This window comes from Argopecten irradians, chromosome 9 (genome assembly GCF_041381155.1).
Source record: "Argopecten irradians isolate NY chromosome 9, Ai_NY, whole genome shotgun sequence".
Lineage (NCBI taxonomy): Eukaryota > Metazoa > Mollusca > Bivalvia > Pectinida > Pectinidae > Argopecten > Argopecten irradians.
In genome coordinates, this window is record NC_091142.1 from 8,094,093 (window position 1) to 8,115,282 (window position 21,190).

Sequence of the window (21,190 nt, forward strand, 5' to 3'; positions counted from 1 at the left end):
CTTATCTTAAGAATATGTACATGTATATTGAAAACACAATTTCATCGGATTATCGGATATAATACTTCAGTGTGATGTTTTAAACTTGATTTCGGCAAAGAGTTTAGACTAATCAGTACAACACAGTTTGTGATTCGAATAAAGTGGCTTACACTTCAAATACAGTGTAGCCTGTCGAAGCCGGCCCTTGTCTAAACCATATTCCGATCTATTCTGGCTTAATTGTATAGTATTTTCCTCTCTTAATTATAGGAATTAAAACCTGTGTAATCAGGAAGCCTGTCTATACTGGTCAAATATGCTGGTACTGATCAGATCAGGGTTGGACGCGTCGTTCTTTTCCTTTATTATTTAACGAAGGTCCCAGCTACATTCAGCACGTGGAAATGTGCATATTTATTTGATAAGTTGAGAGAGCTGGCCCAGATTTCTTGAAACAAACTGAATAAAGTCATTATTTTTCATACAAATTAAAGAAGCGGGGAAATTTAAGTTTTGACTTAAGTCTGCACGTTTGTTTCGAGAACTCGGAGTCAGGACTTTTTGTAGTGTTGTCAACAAGGACTATACTGACATTCCAGATAAATATTATAAGACTCTTTCATATGTGGATATGAATGATAGGGATATTCTACCCGAGGGTCACAAAATGTAGTAAAACCCGAGGCTTGCCGAAGGTTTTGCAACATTTTGTGATCCCGAGGTTAGAATATCCCTATCCTTCATATCCACTTATGAAAGAGTATTTTTCTTTCAGATCTCGACGTTTTATTGCAATTTTACAACTATAATATCCCGCCATTTTGAAATTAATTCGAAAAAATCCACGGCTGAAAGTCAATTACGTGATATTTTCAACAAAATTTCCGTTGTTTGCATCTTTTATAGTAAAACCTGTCAAGTTGGAAAAAATGTTAAAATTTTACAGAGGAGATAAAAATTTTGTTGAAGCCCTGACGTCACGAGGCTTTATTGCATGGGTAGCCATGCAATACAGCCTCAGGCGGCATGAGTATATTGCCCTGGACCAGCCAGTATTACACCCGTAGGTATGAAAGAAAATCATAGATATAATACACTATTTATATAAAGAGCGACGATTGCATGGAGCCACCGGACATGAATTTATGTCTGAATATGATGGTCGCCTTACTTTTTCCCCATTTTTCTACATTTCACGAATATTATACAATATAACATGTCTTAACCGGAAGTTAATGTGACCAGTCCAATTTGGTTCGTTTCATACAGGTGTCCGGTTTGTAGAAAAATGTAACCTTTTCTGAACGACGGACGGCAGATGTCAGAGCTACAACTCCGTCCTATCAACTGTTGTGTGCTAAACACCCAGCGGTGAAAATGATGTCGAGTAAATTTGCGATTATTAATTCAGCAATATCCAACATTTTTAATATAATCTGATCATTTATTTACAAACGTTCATGTCTATTTTTATAAGCACATTTCAATGGCTCGCATCATCGATATGGCTCACTTGGCCGCGAAAATCTTGCGCTCCAAATATGGCAAGTTTATTTATAAAGAATGGCCTACAATATTTTACTATGACAGAAATATAATTCCACAAACCCTTCCGGTTTGTACAGGATCCGGTTTAGACCCTGTTAATTCTGTTAATTTCCATATTGTAGCGGTACTATTTATAGCGCTCGTCACGCAAAAAAAATTGCGTTGATCGTATTTTCTGTTTATCATTATTATACTATCGAATCGTTGCACTTAATTGTTTGAGCTAAATTTCGCCTTCACCGTACAATTCGAAGAACTTTGTGGACTAAAACTTTATTTGGTTCATTATGTACTGAGTAATTAATAAGCCATAATGAAGATATTCTCAGGTTCACTGCCTTACGAATCACATGTACTTTAATATTACATACTTATCATTCTGTTGAAAACTTTGCGCGTGCATTTCACGAGGATGATGGATGGCAGCTCGGGTGTACTCTCCGCTGGTGTATATGTTACAGATGGCGGTTGTGTTGTTGCCTGTTAGGCCGTGATTTATGACTATCAGGGACGTGTCAGATCAGCAATGCCTCAATTGAAACCTGCCAAGTCCGCTAGGTCAATGACCACAATAAGCGTTTGTTTGTTTGTCTAAAGTACCACCGGAAAAAAACATCACACATCGCCATGAAAATGAGCTGTGGAAGGCCTAGTTGATATTTATTAATCAATGAATACATATCGTGAACGAAACATTTCTATGAATTTTCAATTCATCTACATTTGAATATACTTTAGTTTTACACATTCATTTTATCTGACCCTTCACCAAATCATTAATTTCCCTTAGCCAAATCATTCCTCCTCTTTAACCTTGGGAAGTTTTACCACAGTCTAAACTTAGCTGTCTTGGATATGATGATATTTGATACAGTATATTTGTTTTTATCCGCGGGGGTTCAAAGTTCGCTTTGTACTGTCGAGCTAATTTCTACAAACACTAATACCAACTAATAACATAGAAAATACAACGTTAAGATGACACTATAATTTATAATTATTTGAATTGACAAAGCGCAAACTAATCTCCCCGTGAATTGATGTCAAAGAACCTCGAAATTTTCTCGACGCGAAAAGCAAAAATTCTACAGTATTCTCTATTCACTGGTGTTTTTTAGTTAAAGTCTGGATATCCGTATCTGTCTTATTTTTTTTTTCATGATTCCAAAGAATTTTGAGAAAAAAATCCTGTTGCAAATCATCCAGAGACAGAACTAAATCGAAATAAAGATGAGCGTAATGATTCGGAATTTTTGATAATATTGAACATCGCTAGGTGGGTCCCATTTAGTCAAACAAGCTGAAGTTAGCCGACATTGTAAAGGCGTTGCCGAGAACGTCATGTGACTACCGTTCATGTAACTACGTTACGTCTGTCCGAACGCTTCCGAGAATGGGTCATAACTTTCCGACTTCTCTTCGGCAATAATCGTAACTTCTATGGCGACCAGTTAAAAATAAAGGCATGTTTACAAGTATCGACTTTCAACAACTGCTGTACCAAAGTTATCAAAAAATCATTATAAATATTCTTTGATATAAATTAATTTTAACTACATCTACAAATACTAAAAATAACGGGGTCGAAACTAATTTGACTTCTTGTTAATAGTTACGTATAGTGTAACTTTTATAACTAGTATATCGCCTGTATGACTCCAGGCCCTATCTCTAGGCTTCGTCTCACCGACTGGTGGTTCTATCTAATTCCTTTATTGGTTTTGAATGACCTTCTAAGAGATATTGTTAACCTGTACTTGTGATACACGTGGCAGTTTATAAGAGGATTTTGTCTCTTTTTGATAGCGTGATCAGAACCTTGTAGCGCTCACTTACTGAATCATACAACCGAAAGCTCTCAGCAAAAAATTTGATCTGGTATTTAGACATTGAAAACAAACTTTCTTTCAAGTGCCATTTTCGCACATTTCGCAGATGTTTAGAAATCGCAAAAATAAGCCGCTGCGAAAAATCCAATTACTAGTAAATAGAATATCTTAACTGAAGACACATTAAAAAAAGGTATTAGGCACGAATACGCGAAATTAAATCGCAAAGAAAAAATATTTGTTCGTTTGTTTGTTTGCTTGTTTGTTTGATTAATTAACGTCCTATTAACAGCCAGGGTCATGTAAGGACGGCCTCCCATGTGTATGCGGTGTGTAGTGTGTAATAAAAAGCGGGGTGCGTGTTTTGTGAGACTGTGGTATATTCATGGTTTGCCTTTTTGTAAAGTGGAACTCTTGCCCTTTTTAAAGTGCTTTATCTCTGTATCTCCGCCTAAGACACCAAGCAAACCACTCCACCCAGTCACATTATATCGATAACGGGCGAATCAGTCGTCCTACTCCCTTAATGCTGAGCGCTAAGCAGAAGCTGAAACTACTACTATTATAGACTTTGGTGTGTCTCGGTCAGGGGATCAAACCCAAAAGTAGTAAAGAAATGAAAATAAGAAAAAAAGTAAATTTTCACGAACTAGAAATCGCGATCTTTGATAGCGGTTTGAGGTTCATACAGGTGAGTAGTATTCTGATTCCGAAAGTACTGACATGAATAACCATTATACAGGTATTCTATTTGTGTGAAAAAGGTAACGAAACCGTAAAATTATGTATAACCTATTTCTGTTTGCATATATGAATAAGAAAATCATGTAAATAAGGCATATTTTCAGATAGCAGTGAATAAAGTACTGGCTATTATGTTATATAAACGTGTCCAAATATAAAAATTTCATGAATTATGGCCGTCGTTTATTCCATTAATTACAGTCTTCTATTTTCTTTTGACTAATGTGTTCTACATTTTATATAACATATTAACTATCAACTTTTAGTCACACTTACAATGGCACAGTGTATTCATATATGAGATGTTTCTAATATTTGCTAGAAAGCCTGATGCATGAATTGTATGAAGTAAAACATTGAAAACGGATGCAACATTAATTACGATATTTATGAACTCGATTTATTTCATGAATTATAAAAAAAATCATTAAAATACGACATTTTTTAATAACAAAGGCGTTTCATTCAGACAGAAGGTCTTAAAATACTTAGCCGTGACTCAGATTTGGATATTTTAACAAAATTATAATTCAGTTCAAAAACGATAATTCGTCAAGCAACTTGATTAAAGGAATATGTTGTTCATTTTAAACGAGTGAGAAAAATTAAGGTTCGGATGGTTGTTTTTTCTCTTTTTTTTTTTTAAATTTTTAGTTTTTTCTTTACCCAAAATAAAATTTTATTCAATATTATATGTTATACATAATACTGAAAGTGTCCCTTCAACAGAAGGCCTTTCATACAGATTTCCATATTTCTATATATTTTACCTCTCTTCCTCCCTTCAAACATGATTGATTGATTGATGGGGCTTAAAGTTAGATATAGCATTTACCCAAATTTAAAAACTGTTTCGGTATAGATATATATATTAGATAAGTATTTTCATATCAATGTATAGTCGGACAATTTAATTTACAACGAATGTAACCAATTTCGTTTTGAAATAATTGAACGTGAATATTTTCGTCCGTACTATAAATAAACTTTAAAATTAGTTCTATTTACGCTACATGTACGAAGGAATAGCATTTTATTGGCCAAAAGTTAGCAGTGAAATCTCAGATATTATGACTACTAAGCATGATGATGTTTGATTTTCAATAAAAAAATAAAAATGTGACTGATAATGCTTATCTTAAAACAATAACTCAAAGAAAACATACTATCTGTTCTGTAAGTGTGTATTCAACACAGCGATCGCGCGATGTACTTTTCACCTTGCAACATATTTAAGAAGGCTTCATCCTGATTCCAAAACTCGGTTGTTACATTTCTGATATATTCAACACAGCGATCGCGCGATGTACTTTTCACCTTGCAACATATTTAAGAAGGCTTCATCCTGATTCCAAAACTCGGTTGTTACATTTCTGATATAGTCAGACAGATGTACAAAAACTGGAACGGGAAATAAACAGTCGTAAAAAGGCTAGTTTTAGGCAGATTTATAGGTAGACAATGGTTCAAGGACGACTTACCATGCCGACAGAACAACTTGGTATACTGGTGTATCGGTCTGAGAGTAAGACCATCCTGTGTTGCGGTTAAATAGGTTATTAGCATAATTAAATAGTGTATTACATTATTTTTAAAATTCACGATGTGTAGGATATTTAGTGACATCACAAATAAATCTCAACGTTACTTAACATGGATGTTACTTCTGATGAGGGCAAAAGGTCAAAAATTATTCCAAAGAATAGATGTTTAAAAAATTATCAGCCAAGGTGGTCGTATTATATTGTATTTATTTCTTAGTTTCTTTGTTATCATTTCTCTACAAATGGATAAAAGAACGAACGTGTTAATGCAAGTTGGGCTTGTTTAAACACCAAAAGATTAAATTAAAAATCTATTAGATCGAGTTAAAAAAAACTTACTCTAAGATTGTTCTTCTTTAAGAGCCGATGAACAAACTAGCACACTGTAATTAACCCATCCCCCACTTTTTTATACATTTAGACTCTTCTAAATCAAAGACTAGATCAGTCCATTGTGAAATTCAGGGGTGAATAAGTTAACTGTAGTATATTTTCCCAGTTTATCAGATAAATATGATATTCATGTCAAACACGCCATGCTAATTTAAGAATACATGTACATAGATAACTGACTAGAGTTTGATAAAAAAATGAGTCCGTGAAATACTGCATAATTGCTGATATTTGCGAGGCTTTTAATTTTGCGGTTTAACTCATACTCGCGAAATTTTAAATTCTCGCAAAATTTTTCACAAGTCATGGTTTTACATATCACATGTATTATGTGAATGGCGCTTTCAAAGGTTACAAAGGCGATTCGTGGAAATAACCCCCGCTTATAAGTTTCAAACAGTAAACCGCAACATTTCACACCCGCAAAATTTAACAACTTAACAGTATGTTCCCGTCTAACGATCTTCATGCAATATCCATCAGGTTTTTGTGTGATGACGACGATTTATCTGTATTCGAAAGTAATAGATTATCCAGAACGAAATAAAGCTCAGCGTGTGTTTTAGAACTGTCTATATACACAGATTGCATTCCTCAATAGAGATATCGCCGGATTGGACCGAGACTCTCGCAACAGACTTCTGAACAAATTCTTGAAGCAAATGTTGCAGAATTTGTTTGTCACCTTTAGCCTTTCCGCTGGATAATATGGCGTGTGTATGATAACTGATGAAAGGTGTGTGCTTCCTACCACTCGTACAAATCTGGTACTATAATTACCACAGCGGGAAAGAACGAGCCACAAAAAGCCAATCTTCTGTGTTTATTTAAAGACACCAACTTCCATAGCACATGTATATAAGAATGTAATTATATAATTAACATACAGTCTAAAATTAACAACGTTGATAAGATATTCAATACAATGTTTTCGGACGGGATGTTTGTGTCTTGAACAACCTTAATTTACATCTGAATAAACATTTGGCGTTTATGATAAAACACACACTGGTTTTAACGGTTATGCAGCAATAACATACACCTAGAAAACAGACGGGGTTTACTTTTAGAGAGTCTACCTGCCACAATTCTGGTCCTGTTACTCTCTAACGTTAACTACACGTACAAATCGTTGTATTCATATTGCCATTGTTAGAATTTTTACATTTGTATAAAAAGTTCGATAAAATAATCAAATCAATAAGTTAACAACGCATCGAAGAATGTTTTATCTACGCTTGTTGTATTTACGATTGATCAAAACAATAATACAAGGCACATGCATTTTGTGAAGGCACTTTGAAACGATTAAATGGGTGAAGTATCCTCTGAAATAAATGCTTCTGTAGCAATTACGAACCTAGCGAACATTTGTACCCAACGAATATTTCGTGTTGTGCAGTAAATCATTTTGTTGTTGAATTAAAATCATGGAATTGAAAAAAAAACTTTAAAAAGAGGATGGAATGAGCTATATAACATTATTACATAGGGATCGCATCATTGATAGCAAACCAGTTCCAGAGTGTGTCTGATATGGAACGAGGTCACCAACCTAGTCCAAGCGGTCATATAAACAAATACCCACTTAATCGCGGCGAAGACGTATTAGTAAAACAGTACTCACCAGATATCGGTGTAGAAAAACTAGCTCCACACAGCCAGTACGTAGGTTATATATCAACAGACCGATACTGTTATACCAATTATCATGGGGCGAAAGACCTCTCTGTTAAACATGGCCAAGTATTTTAGGACAGCTATCAGTTCCTCTGATGCAGTAAATTTAAAAAGGCTGTCTTCATTTCATCGTTTTTATCGTGTCGGAATAGCCAGAAAAGATTCAATGAGTCGACGCCCTCTTGTTAGTGTAACCAATAAGAAGATAACGCAGTTTAGTGTTCCAAGTTAATTACTAACATAGAATCTGAAATCCCCCATGTAAATATTGAGTTTCTTGCCCCCTCTGTCTTGGACTCTATGCCATGGAATCAAGCAGAGGATAATTACTACAGGTTATAAAATATTCGTGAGTTAGTATTTTTACGTTAGACTGAATTTCGCGAATTTCATGGGAGATAAAAAATTCGTGAAAATATTATTTGAAACATATACAAAACTATAGAAAACTATGTCGCGAAATGTTACTGGAGTGAAATAGTCATCAGGCATAAAACACGAATTTGGCAGTCAAATACATGTATCACCAAATTATTCTGTACCTAGAAATCGTTTCTTTGATACTTATACTCATATATTTTATCGCATTATATATAATCCTCTAGTTTTGCTATCATTATTTTATATTCATTCTTTACATGTATGATGGAATAATGGAGTAATTATTCTTAGGAAGTAGACGAGGTTACTGTGGCGGATACGCTGTAGGTCGATGTTTGTTGGAGTGGAAATCAGAACTATTTCCAACCCACCTAGTGTCCTGGATATACAATCAATTCATTTTCTCGTTATAAAACATGTATTAATACAAAACCTTACGTTTGTCGATTTAATATATATCAAAGATATTACATTATTAACGTTTAACGGAATCACAGACACTACAGGACGGTCTCAGACATATAACACACTGACATTATCAGAAAACGTTATTGCATAACTTGGTTTATATTTCGAACATAAACATTGTACATACATATTTAATCAAATATCACTCGACGAGCCCATGCATCTACAAATACCTTAAATATTTTATATTGTGCCTATTACATCAACGATTACGTAAGTGTTCTCACACAATATTAAATCTATATAAAATCAAAATATCTATAAAAAGCAACATCAGGCATGCTCACGCGCTCTAACAGCTGTTCACTCACTCTCACACTCCTACAACTATCGTTCCTTCTTTTCTTCCATGCTCGTTTGATTTTGTGTTTCTCCTTGCTCGCCGCCATTAGCCGTGGTAGTATTTACTTCCGGTGTAGGTTCATCATCAGAGACATCCGGTTCTTCATCTAGGTCACACAGACGTAAACTTTTATTCCAGAGTTGTCGCCCTTTAGCTTTATCCTTGACAAAGTCCTTCGTTTTTAAAGGCTTGCAATTCTCAAACATTTTCCCAGATTGATCCCTTATCCCTTCTGCGACTGCGCAGTAGACGATTGTCTGACATCCTTCCTCTGGGGTCTTGAAGAGAAACCTTGCAGCAGCCCGTAAGACCTGCCCGAAAAGTCCCGGCCAGTTCCTCAGCAGCTCCGTGTGGACACAGCCTGAAACAGTCATAAATAACGTTGTGTGGTCGCGGCTGGCATGTCGTTTTCGTGAATACTGTTATCTTTCTAATCATATATCTATTAAGAACTTAGAGTGAGTTAATGGTACTTTGGGAAGCTATTTATTTCTGTGATTAAGCATTTGGTGGATATCATCTGCCCCGCCACCGATTCTACATCTGGAATTTAATTTAAACATGCACCAAAATAATTAGATTTTCATACTTCAGAGATAATATTGGCCTTATGTTTTGGCTCTATGAAATAGTTTAGAATGTCAATGACCTTGAGACAACTTTGATCGTATTGTGGAAGTATATCGCGTAGATTTCAATCTTGACACATATATTTACGATATCAAACGCTAACAGAACTGGTTTCGCGAGATGATGCGAGAAAATTACATTATTGCCAAATATTCTTTTTTTTATTTTAAAATAATTACTAATTGCAAAATGAAGTTAAAGATGCACGACCGCTGACAAATGGTATTTTTCCGTATCAAAAACAGAAGCAGACAATTGAGTTTTTATTGTTAAATGACAAAAGTTACTAACTTTACACCATTACCACCATTGAAAAGTTTGAGGTTCTAATTTTACTTCAAGTTAAAAATATGAAAAATAATTAATTGCATCCCGAAAACATTCCGTTTCACTATATCCTATATGGAATGAAGTAATGATTGCGCATGCACCAAAGGCGAAATAAATTATTTTATATCATTTTTATGTTAATTAGACATTAAACACCATTTATTCTTCAAATGGTGAATATCATCTATGGTCTGTCGGCGATGGAGCATCTTTAAACTACATGTACATAATGTCGTTTTTATGAACTGAATCACAGATCAATGACAATAAAACAGACATACCTGGGTGGACGGCATAGCACAGAACGACGTCAGGAAACCAGCATCTGTGAGCCTCCACTGTAAACTGGGCGATGGCCAGCTTACTACGAGCGTATGCACCATAGATATCGTAGTTCTTCATGGACAGGTCCTCAAACTCCAGCTTACCCTTGGTGTAGGAATCAGAGCAGACATTGACGATGCGGCTCGGTGCACATTTCTTTAGTTTGTCCTTCAGAAGATATGTAAGGTAGAAATGACCCAGATAGTTGACGCCAAACGTCCTCTCGTAACCATCCTCAGTGGCGGCCCGGGGTCCCATGTAAGCTGTTGAGAAAATGTCAATACCATATGACAATAGGTTTCTTCTTAGCTGTTTTCACTTTATGCATTGGGTAAGCATTAATGCAATACTTTTTCAAGAGGCTTTGTGTATTGTATACCATATTCGTGAGTATTTTCTTTCGTGGTTTGAAACTTTGAAATCATTCCGTGGGTTGAAATGTTCGTGGTTGGCTGATGGAACAATAGTAGTAATATTTATATTCCTGATTCCTTAATCAACGAAATTTCTACACCACGAAAATTTCATATTATACAGTATATGCTTTTGAAATGAAAATCTATCAAAAGACAAGCACATAATATTTTCAGTTCTTTCAGCACTCTTACTGAAATTATGAATGGCATCTATAACGACAGACTTGATAGTATATAAAAATTTCATTCATAAGATGATTACTAGGTATATAATTATTTAACTCAAAGTCGTATACTGGGCTAATGTTGCATTGGGCATAATTTTCCCTATTTCGCAGAACATTAACAGGAAATTGAAAATTTTATCAGTGAAAATATAATTGAAAATATATTACATATATCATTGAATATTCTTGTTATAATGCCATTTCGCAAAATATATTTTTTTTGTGATACAACGTATGCAATTTTCTCATTTAAAGTACAAATACGCCAACTGTACTCCTAAAATGGTAAGAATAGTTTAAGACTTCCGGTCATTCGTTATGACGTCATATTATCTCACCAGCATTGTTGATGAGGATGTCAAGTTTCGGTTCCTTTGCTTGGAAATCCTGGACGAACTCCTTAACGGTTCGCAAGCTACCAAGGTCAATATATGATGCGTACACGTCTTCATTATGTGTCTTCATACGTATTGCCCTGGCAACCGCTTCCGCCTTCTTTAAATTCCGACATGCAAGGATGACCTTGGCACCTCTTTTTGCAAGGTCATATGCTGTAGATTTTCCGAGTCCACTAGACGCCCCTGGAACCAGAATAAAATATTGCTTTATCGGACATGCATATCATATCGTGTAACATGTGTCGATTACTTGATGTCATTTGGTAAATGTGTCGATTGCTCGATGACATTTGGTAAATGTGTCGATTGCTTGATGACATTTGACAAAATCATCTCGTTGCCGAATCTCCCCTTGACACTGCATCGCATTTTATCTTTTATCGAGTAGTCCTCCACCTGTGGAAGTGAAGCTCTGCTGGATTATGTAACATGGGGTCCTCCACCTGTGGAAGTGAAGCTCTGTTGGATTATGTAACATGGGGTCCTTAACTTTAAGGAATTCATTTATTCGTGCAGCTAAATTTCGCGTTTTATTATACAACGACTTTTTTCACGGAGGTTTTCAGTTTTCACCCATAATTTTAGCATTTTTCTGATTGTTACAAGTAACCAATGGAAAAGACACCTTTGTTAAGCTAAAATTGAAATAATCTTAATCCCTTTGAGAAATTTCTACTCAGCCATTAAAAAAAAAAAAAAAAAAAAAAAAAACAAAAAAACAAAAAAATGAATAAATTAATTCCGGTGGACGTTTGTATAATAATCAGCAGTCATTAAAATCAAGTTGTAAGATTGTTCACTTTTAAATGGAGAACAAACAACATACTGTTAATATCGCCAGGCTTATGCTTTCAGTCCAAGCTTATCAGCCAGTTTTTGTTACCAACGTAACAGTTGTTTACAATATCATGATCTTGATGTAAGCAGAAGATACAACATGTAAACAAACTGTCATATACAGTGTACGTTAATGATTGCAGCACAGACTTCGTGACACCATGGAGAATCCTAAAACGTACGAATTAATCTTCAACATCACAAATCAAGATTATTTAAACGATAATTTATACGAAATATGTCGTTCGTTTATATATATTGAGACTTTGGCGCCGTCAAAAACTTTATGTATAAATCTAAATTGCGGTTTAATCTAAATGATGCTAATTAATATTAATTAAGAAAAAGATTTATAAGATTAAATGTTTGTATCAGTGTCACTGCATTTTTTGTATTTTAATGGAGGTATCCTCGATACTGCATGGGTTACTATCACTGTCGTTATAATTCGTTATTCGTTATTATTATGTTGGAATATTTCATAGCAAAACTAAAGGTCGTTAAAGAGAACAAGAGGCCCAAGGGCCTTAACAGTCATCTGACTATCTTGGCAATGGCTGTATAGGAAAATAATTAGATATGGTGTCATGGTAGCCATCTTCAATCTGGGATGAACCAGAGATATAACAATACTTTGACAAGATTATATCAGCCGCATTTCATGTTTCAAGTTTCAGTTAAATTGCACTGGTAGAACTTGAGAAGAAGTTCAAAATGTGTTTCAAGATGGCATCTGTGGCAGCCATCTTGTATCATCTGTGGCAGCCATCTTGGATTTTGGATCGACATAAAATATAACAACACTTGGTCGGGACCATGACAGGATCATTTCATGCAGGTTTCAGCTTAATCACACTGTTAGAACTTGAGAAGAAGTTCAAAATTCAAGATTTTGGAATATTTGACTCTCATGACCTTGAAAGTAGGTCAAGGTCATTCATTTCCACAACTTTGATAGCCCTTTATCTCAGCATGCTACTGACTAAATATGAATACCCTGGATCTTTCGGCTAATTAAAAGGTGTAGTTAAAAGATTTTAGCTTAATTGACCCCTGTGACCTTGAAAGAAGGTCAAGGTAATTCATTTTTATAACTATGGTAAACCTTCATCCCAGCATGCCACCAGGCAAAATATGAGTATCCTGGACATTTGGGTTAGTTAACAAAAATTGTTCAAAGAATTTAGCCTATTTGACCCCTGTGACCTTGAAAGAACGTCAAGGTCATTAATTTTCACACCTTTGGTAGCCCTTCATCCCAGCATGCTACAGGCCAAATATGAGTACCCTGGGTCTTTCGGTTAGTTAGAAGAAGTCGTTCAAAGATTTTAGCCAATTTGACCCCCGGTGACCTTGACAATACGTCAAGGTCATTTATTTTCACAACTTTGATAGCCCTTCATCCCAGCATGCTACAGGCCAAATATGAGTACCCTGGGTATTTCGGTTAGTTAGAAGAAGTCGTTCAAAGATTTTAGCCAATTTGACACCCGGTGACCTTGACAATACGTCAAGGTCATTAAGTTTCACAACTTTGTAGCCCTTCATCCAAGCATGCTACAGGCCAAATATGAGTACCCTGGACCTTTTGGTTAGTTAGAAGAAGTTGTTCAAAGATTTTAGCCTATTTGACCCCTGTGACCTTGAAAGTAGGTCAAGGTCATTTATTTTCACAACTTTGATAGCCCTTCATCCCAGTACGCTATAGGCCAAATATGAGTACTTTGGGCCTTACGGCTATTGAGAAGAAGTTGTTTGAATGAAAAGTTTACGCACGGCGGACGGCGCACGGCGGACGACGACGGACGGTGCATGATGACTATTGGTCATCCTGACCCTTTGGGTCAGATGACCTAAAAAGAAAATTTGCATGTAAAACCAAATAACTTATTCCTGACTGCAACACTATACAATGTTAGTACCGTATTCGACGTAGTTAGAGCCCCTCCCCCTATAAGCGTCTCATCCCTCTTCTTAAGGAGTTGGGTTATCCCATCCCATGGATTTAACTATGCTTATAACATCGGCATAGTATCCTATATTACATGAACTTGCGAGTCGTTAACATTCATATGTGAATCACGACGTGTAAATAATGTGTATCAAAGCAAAGAAGGTATGCAAATGTATGTATACTGCGACATATTAATGTATCACGAGTACATAAAAAAAATAAGAATATGTCTTACTGTGTACTACAAATTTTATAAAACGTTTTATTTTTTTTTTATTTTTTTTTATTTTTTTTTTATTTTTTGTATAACGAATTGAAACTTGCGTTTGTTCACTTCATTTAATTTTACACTCAAATAGCGAATAGCCAACCTCTCATAACTCTATTTGAACCTTTTCAGCAAAGGGTTAATTTCATAATACACTGTACATATGGTATATATAAACTAAAAAAAGTTTGTTCATTCGTTTATTTATATCGGCCAGAGTCGTTATTTGGAAAAAAATATAATGTAAAACGAAATCAAGACAATGTTGATTTCCTTTCGCTCTAGCTATACAACTATTTTTTTCGAATAGAGCAGTTAAATAATACATGTTTATGGTATAAACAAATACGTGGGTATTGTAATGATTGATTGAGCTATGATGGAATACAAATTGCTTATGTGTTCAGAAGTTTGGTTTTTTTCCATCACTAAATGAAGTTATACTGCAGAAGAAATCAGAATATGTGTCTTAATGCATTGTTCAGGTTTTCTGCATTCAGACATAGCAAGATAAACACCTTCATCGATATTCCAGGTGTTACTATATATCACCGTGGCCATATCCACACCTTGAATATTTCGTACCAAACCTGAAGGCTATGTGCAAACGGATGGTTGTGGTGTGGGTTTGAGTCTGGACTTCATTGTCCATTAAGGTACACTGTGGTTAATTGTGTGGCTTTGAAGTTGGTCGTCGCTGTCTGTAAAAGGAAGTTTCTGCTGGCCTATGTGTTCTGTATTATTCTCCTGTTTTATATGAAATATCCCAGGGTGTATATAACACCATAGACAGTAACCTCAGGAATATCAATGATGGAGTATCTCATTAGCTCTAATTTTAGATTTACATAATTTGATCCAGTATTGTTTTTACATTTTCAAACATCATAGCAATCCTGGTTTTAACAAACGATGAAAGTTTGAAGATTTATGCAAGGAAAAAGATATATCAGGAATGAGACATAAATAGAGCATACTATGTTCAAACGTTCGTATGTGTATGTTTTTGTACCTTGAAAGTCATGAATTACAGATGTGTAACCTGATGCTGTTTTCGCAAAAAATATGATGAAAAACTAAATTTGCTTTCTTAGTTCAAAGTGTTATAACATACACTTCTTCAAAGTGAAAAACTCATCATCATATCTTTTACAGCCAATTTCACACCTCGTCAACTTTCTGTATGCTTTTTCTTTCGTCTTAACTATGTGTTAATGGTGAGATATATTATACCCGTACGAAACAGTGCGTAACTTGTACTATCAAAATGTTGATGGTAGTGACAATGTCCTTCGCATGTCCCTTACCACATCAAAAATTACATAAAAATTATACTAAATATCCTCTACAGCACTTATCCGAATAAATTTATCTCATTTAATCATTCATCTATATGTAACGCCGTGCGCGTCCTTGACCTTCACCTTTTCTACTATAAAATATAATCTTACTTTTTTATAATCTATTTCACATACAGTGAAAACTGCCTTAGAGGCCACTTCTGTGTAAAGACCATCTGACAACTTTTACAACACAATTTGCTCTGTGTTATACAAATATATAGACCAATTAGCTACATATATAAAGACTATATTTTCATACGTCCCTTGGGTGGTCACTGTAGACATGTTTGACTGTATTAACAGGGATATCTTAACCATTCACGACTCTCTCTTACATTTAAAACATTCTCCCTCATTCAGGACCTTTGTGACACATTCGGGACGTTCTTCCCCATATTTGAGACCTTCTATCACACATGTATGACCTTATCGCTCCCCCTCTCTCTTCCATATACACGTTTTGTAATTTAAATTATCATGTTTGTTTTCTACCATAACTACCGGGGTTATCCTTTACTAGGGAAAGGATACCAAGGTGCAGGGCATGGTATGACATTCCTAAATCAGAACACAACGCAATCAGCATACTCTATTCTAATATGCAATTTGCTTCAAAAGTACATTAATTTCATATGAGATATTAGTTCAAAGGTTGTAATTTGTCTTACTCAGTTAACTCTAGCACCAAAATTACAGAATCTCTTCTCGGTCAGTTTATTATATTTCTAATCGTCTTTTTAAAGCCTTGCTTTTAAATGTATATTTTCATAAGTGTTCCAAAGGGAATATTCATAATATTAACTGCCTCTGCTCCCAATTTTCGGCTGCATTACTTTTGTCAAGGAAATGAACCGCAGTTTACTTTTCAGGTCGCCATCTTGCTATCATCTAGTTTTCAAAACACTCACTTTCTATGACGTCATAACACTATGACGATTAGCTAATTCCTGGTCTAAAAAGAGCTCATCAACATGTTTAGATCCCATTTTGCGCATCCCTTAAATGATTAAAAAGTCATATAAATTTCAGAACATCATGGCCGCAATATTCGTTGTGGTATTGATGTATTGCAGTAACAAGTACTTTACTCAAGAGGCGAGATGAGATTAACTTTAGCACTTTGAATGTGTGTTGAAAACATATCTTAAATTAGGAAAAACAATTTACATGTACTTAAAGTAAAATTAGCACATGATTATAAAAAACGAAATTGACACGTTTGATTGCCTCCAATATACATCACTTTAGTTTAATGAAGCTCGAAAGCAGTCACATACTAAAAATAGAAAATTTCAGTATTAAACCTACTTAACATTTTAGAAACCTTGCTTGTGCACATAGAAGTTGTCGATTTATTTTAATTCAATTTTGTTCACATCAAATGAGGAGTGATTGAATAATAAAAGTTGAAGAAATGTTAAGGCATGTTATCGTTTGAAATTTATTGAGCACACGCATTTTTCAAACACTTCATACCAATTACACTGATGCTGACACTGATCTGGGTCCGGCACCATAAAACTATTCTCAGACAGGTTTTTTTTTTTTTTTTTTTTTACTCAAGTACATGCATATGATTTACACAGACTTGATAAAAAAATCTGAGAAAGTTTTATGGTACCTGGCCGTGATGCAGGTTATTAAAACTATACAACGAATATATACAGAGATTACTAGATAACGGATCACAATTTGATGTTTCAATTGATAGTAACAATAAAATAACGATATTATTCTTTCTTGTTTTATTATATCTCGTACCCCTTCTGGGACCCAACGTGGAAAGTTGTATCTGTCGGACAGTAGCTTTGCAACTTCAAGACGATGTAGCCTACCTTCCTACTTCTTAATGAGTATCAATCTTACTAATATGTCATTCGGATAAACATATTTCCTCTGTTGTACAGTGTGAATTGTTGAAATAATTTTGTAAACAAATAGTTCTTTTCGGAAATGATATGAAGAGAGTCCGTATGAAAAAGAAAAAGAAATAGTTAATTGGATGGTTGGTTGCTTACATTAACTCCGTCTCCTACATTTACAGCCAGGGTCATCCAAGGACGGGCTACTGTGAATGCGGTGTGTTGCGTGTGTAAAGTGCATGTGTTCTTGGCCTATTTGGAAGACTGCATTATATTCTTACTCACCAGTATAGATAAATGAGACAATCATCACTATTAGTAAAATTAGATTACACTGACAACCAGTTTAAATCTAACATTGGTATTGATGAAAGTGAGATATTTTTATTTTTAGAAACAAATCGTTAGATCAGGCTTTTGCGTATTTCGCGACCAAGCAGAAATCGCGGAAATTCATCATCGCAAAAAAAGTGTCAACAATGTATAAAGTAGACCCATATTACTTTAAATCGGGACACTTATTCGCCGCAAAAATTAATTATTTTACAGTAATACCATGAGGACAGAATTCTAACAAACAGATGATATTGAAAATGCAGAATAAACATATGTCCCTCACTTAAATTGACGTTTAAACGTTATGCGTATTGAAATAAGAACGTCTGAATAAATTTTCATTTTTTTTTTCATTAAGTCTCTGGATTTATTAATAGCGGACGTACGTACTTAATCAATGATGCCATTTACATATATGTGTACGTAATATTTACATTATAAGTGCAGTATGACCTTTTCAATGGAAATACCTGACAACAGCTATGAATGAAGGCAACCTATTTAGTCAACCCCTCAAATTACGACATACATTTACAATTATATACTTTCACACTGGAAGAGTTAAATACTCAATACATTTTCTACACAAAGATTAAAGGTTTCTCAAAAACAATAATGAAATAAGTAACTATATATTTATATACTAAGGTGAGCTAGGTTACATCACGAAACAATTGCGTGATTACCTGTGTGATATGTGCTAACAGTGGAAATTCATTTCACTATTTTGCTGTCTGGCACAATGATTGCTACAAACTAACACGAGGTAATTAGGACATAGGCAGGAAGCTAAACGACCCACGTTTGAAAATTAACATATGATTTGTGTTTATTAAGTGTTCAGAAGGTGATGATTAGTGTAGTATTAACGGCTAACTATATTTTTTTTTCTATTTTACAAAATGATCCATCGCGTTATATACATTTACATTTCCCAATAATTAAAAATGTTTCCGAAAGCTGGTCTTTAACCAAAGTTCAATTCAATATATTTCATTTAACAGCAGTGCGAGAAGGAGAAATCGCCAATTTCATGACTTGTATGTACTCATATGATTATTTACCTGTTATACTTTGAATGGGGTTCACTGAAACTTCAAAAACTGACATGACGTAGGTGCTGTCGATATAAGATTACATTTTTGTTCTATTCTTGAGGAGTCAACGACCGCTAAACAACCTAGATTATTGTCACTGTGATCTGGGTCACGGTGAGTCACGAGCGACAGGTATTTAGGTATATCGAATAAACGCCCCATGAAAAAGTATGAAAGGCCTCAAACACCTAGATAATATATGACATATTTTGACATAACTAATATTGAAATTGAAAATCGGATATTTTAGTATACAACTCAGGAAAAACGTATACATACCGTAGTCGTAGTTTTAGTAATTTCAAATGATACTTTTAATTGTTACATTAAACCCAGCTACTCTTTCCATATATATCCTCATACAAACCTGAATTATAGTTTAAAGAAATCCTGAAGTTTTGAAATAAATATTAATATCATTCCATATCATCTTGATTTTTGTCGCGTTTCACGTTTCTGCCTCTTCACCATAGATTATTCTTAATTTAGAAACAAAATTCTCCACATACTCAAATTCAAATTCAATTTTTTAACTTATAAGATTTGTTTGTTTGTTCGATTATTTTAACGTCCTATTCAACTTATAAGAACATTATCCAAATACAATTGGCATACATACATGATGAGTGGAGAATGGACAACAACATTAATGATATTCTCAAAGTAGCTGCATTAGATATATATTCACTGAGCAGATTTAGTTCCTTCAAGGTTGTAGTACACTAAAGTGTGGTTAACTTAATACAAAAATGCTCATTGTCACGAAATAGTTACACTATCTCTCAGTTCACAACATAACCTAAATTTGATGACATGTATTGACGGGATTCCATATATTAAATATCTAATCATGTAGTTATAAGGTAATATGTCATCATTTAAAAAATCTACATTGTTGGATCGATCCTTCTTTTGTAGCATGTAAAGTTTATTTTTAATCTATTTGTTCAATTTTCAAGTAGTTAGTTTTTAAGACGTGAAAAGACAGAACGAAATGTATTTTACAAGTTTAATAAACGGATTATTCTATCTTTTAGATTTATTTGTATGTTTTTTTTTAAATAAAATACGATTTAAAACAGATAGTTTTGCCACATAACCAATGTAATGAGAGACGATGTCTCCTGTTCCTATCTACCTGATATGATACTGAGTACACGTGCATTGACCCTACCTGTGATGATGACCGTTTTTCCGTTGAGTTGGCGGGAACTCTGACATTTCACGGTCCAGCGCAGGTAACGTCTCCAAAAGAAAACCATTAACAGAAAGAACGAAATGACAACAGGAATGAGTAGAACTTTAGAATAACTCTGTATCACTTCTTTCATCTCCAGTCGGATCTGTCTCCATAACTCCTTGGAGACCGTCATATTTCTGCTGACGCCCGCCGACGGATCCATATTGAATTTTCTTTCCTTTCCACTCCTCAAAAATCACTCATGTTGAAAAATGTTTTAAAACTTGAGTAAACTATACGTCTTAACGTGTGTGTTGTCCAAGTGTGTATCAGAAGTGGTATGGGGAGGCATCTGTATCAATCGTGTTTTAGTGATGGATTGGCCGTCTGCTCGCTTCCCCCTCCTCTCCACCGGCCCGCTTGTATAACATTACTCCACTCACAGCCAGTGTGGCATTTTCTTATCTTTATTACAAGTAAATTGAACCCCCTATGCTGCTTGCTACTGTGTATCACTACATAAGTTTTAAAACAGCAGGTACACGCATAGCCTTAGTATATACACATCACACAAGTGTGTCATAACAGACGGGGAGAATTGTAATTGCTACCATGTCATACGTAACATTGATAATGCGCATAATGTCTGCTTTACTTATTCAGTTCGTACGTCCCGTAGTCACCAATTTAACTTTTTTCGACAATGTTATAACGTGTTTAATCTTTCATCATTTAAAATTAGAAGAACATATATATACAGTCACGTTCTCAATCGTTTCTGTTCATGCCGAACATATGAAATAGGCTTGTTGTAGTTAAAACACATATGCGGAATAGATCCGGAAGATTTTATAATATTTTCGTTTTCCATAGAAAACGAGATTTTACTTTCCATCCCAACCTTCTTGTATTAAAGACGCATTTTGTGAAATGTTTTTATTATCAAACGGAGTCAATTTAATAGGAAATTTCAGGAGTATATCTTAATTAAACAATCTATTCTGTACATTTTGTAAACAAAACAACAAAAAATCAGCATAATATATGTTTCTCTGATAAATAATTATTTATAAATA

At 34.7% G+C, this 21,190-nt stretch overlaps 1 protein-coding gene across 1 annotated transcript; it reads right to left on the reverse strand.

Moving 5' to 3' along the window:
• Nucleotides 1-6,848: 6,848 nt before the first annotated feature.
• On the reverse strand, nucleotides 6,849-20,698 carry LOC138331305 (retinol dehydrogenase 12-like). Its single transcript, XM_069278828.1, has 4 exons — nucleotides 20,109-20,698; nucleotides 11,178-11,420; nucleotides 10,154-10,459; nucleotides 6,849-9,273 (listed from the first exon to the last, which is right to left on the reverse strand). The coding sequence occupies exons 1-4, from the start codon at nucleotides 20,335-20,337 to the stop codon at nucleotides 8,897-8,899; spliced, it is 1,155 nt and encodes a 384-aa protein (XP_069134929.1). The 5' UTR covers nucleotides 20,338-20,698; the 3' UTR covers nucleotides 6,849-8,896.
• Nucleotides 20,699-21,190: the final 492 nt, after the last annotated feature.

What these genes read in the sequence shown, in the direction of transcription:
- LOC138331305 (XM_069278828.1), bottom strand. Translation starts at nt 20,337, where the DNA reads ATGGATCCGTCGGCGGGCGTCAGCAGAAATATGACGGTCTCCAAGGAG. An exon ending in AAAAACGGTCATCATCACAG is followed by an intron (nt 11,421 to 20,108) that starts GTAGGGTCAATG and finishes TTCTGGTTCCAG; the next exon opens with GGGCGTCTAGTGGACTCGGA. An exon ending in CATCCTCATCAACAATGCTG is followed by an intron (nt 10,460 to 11,177) that starts GTGAGATAATAT and finishes TTTTCTCAACAG; the next exon opens with CTTACATGGGACCCCGGGCC.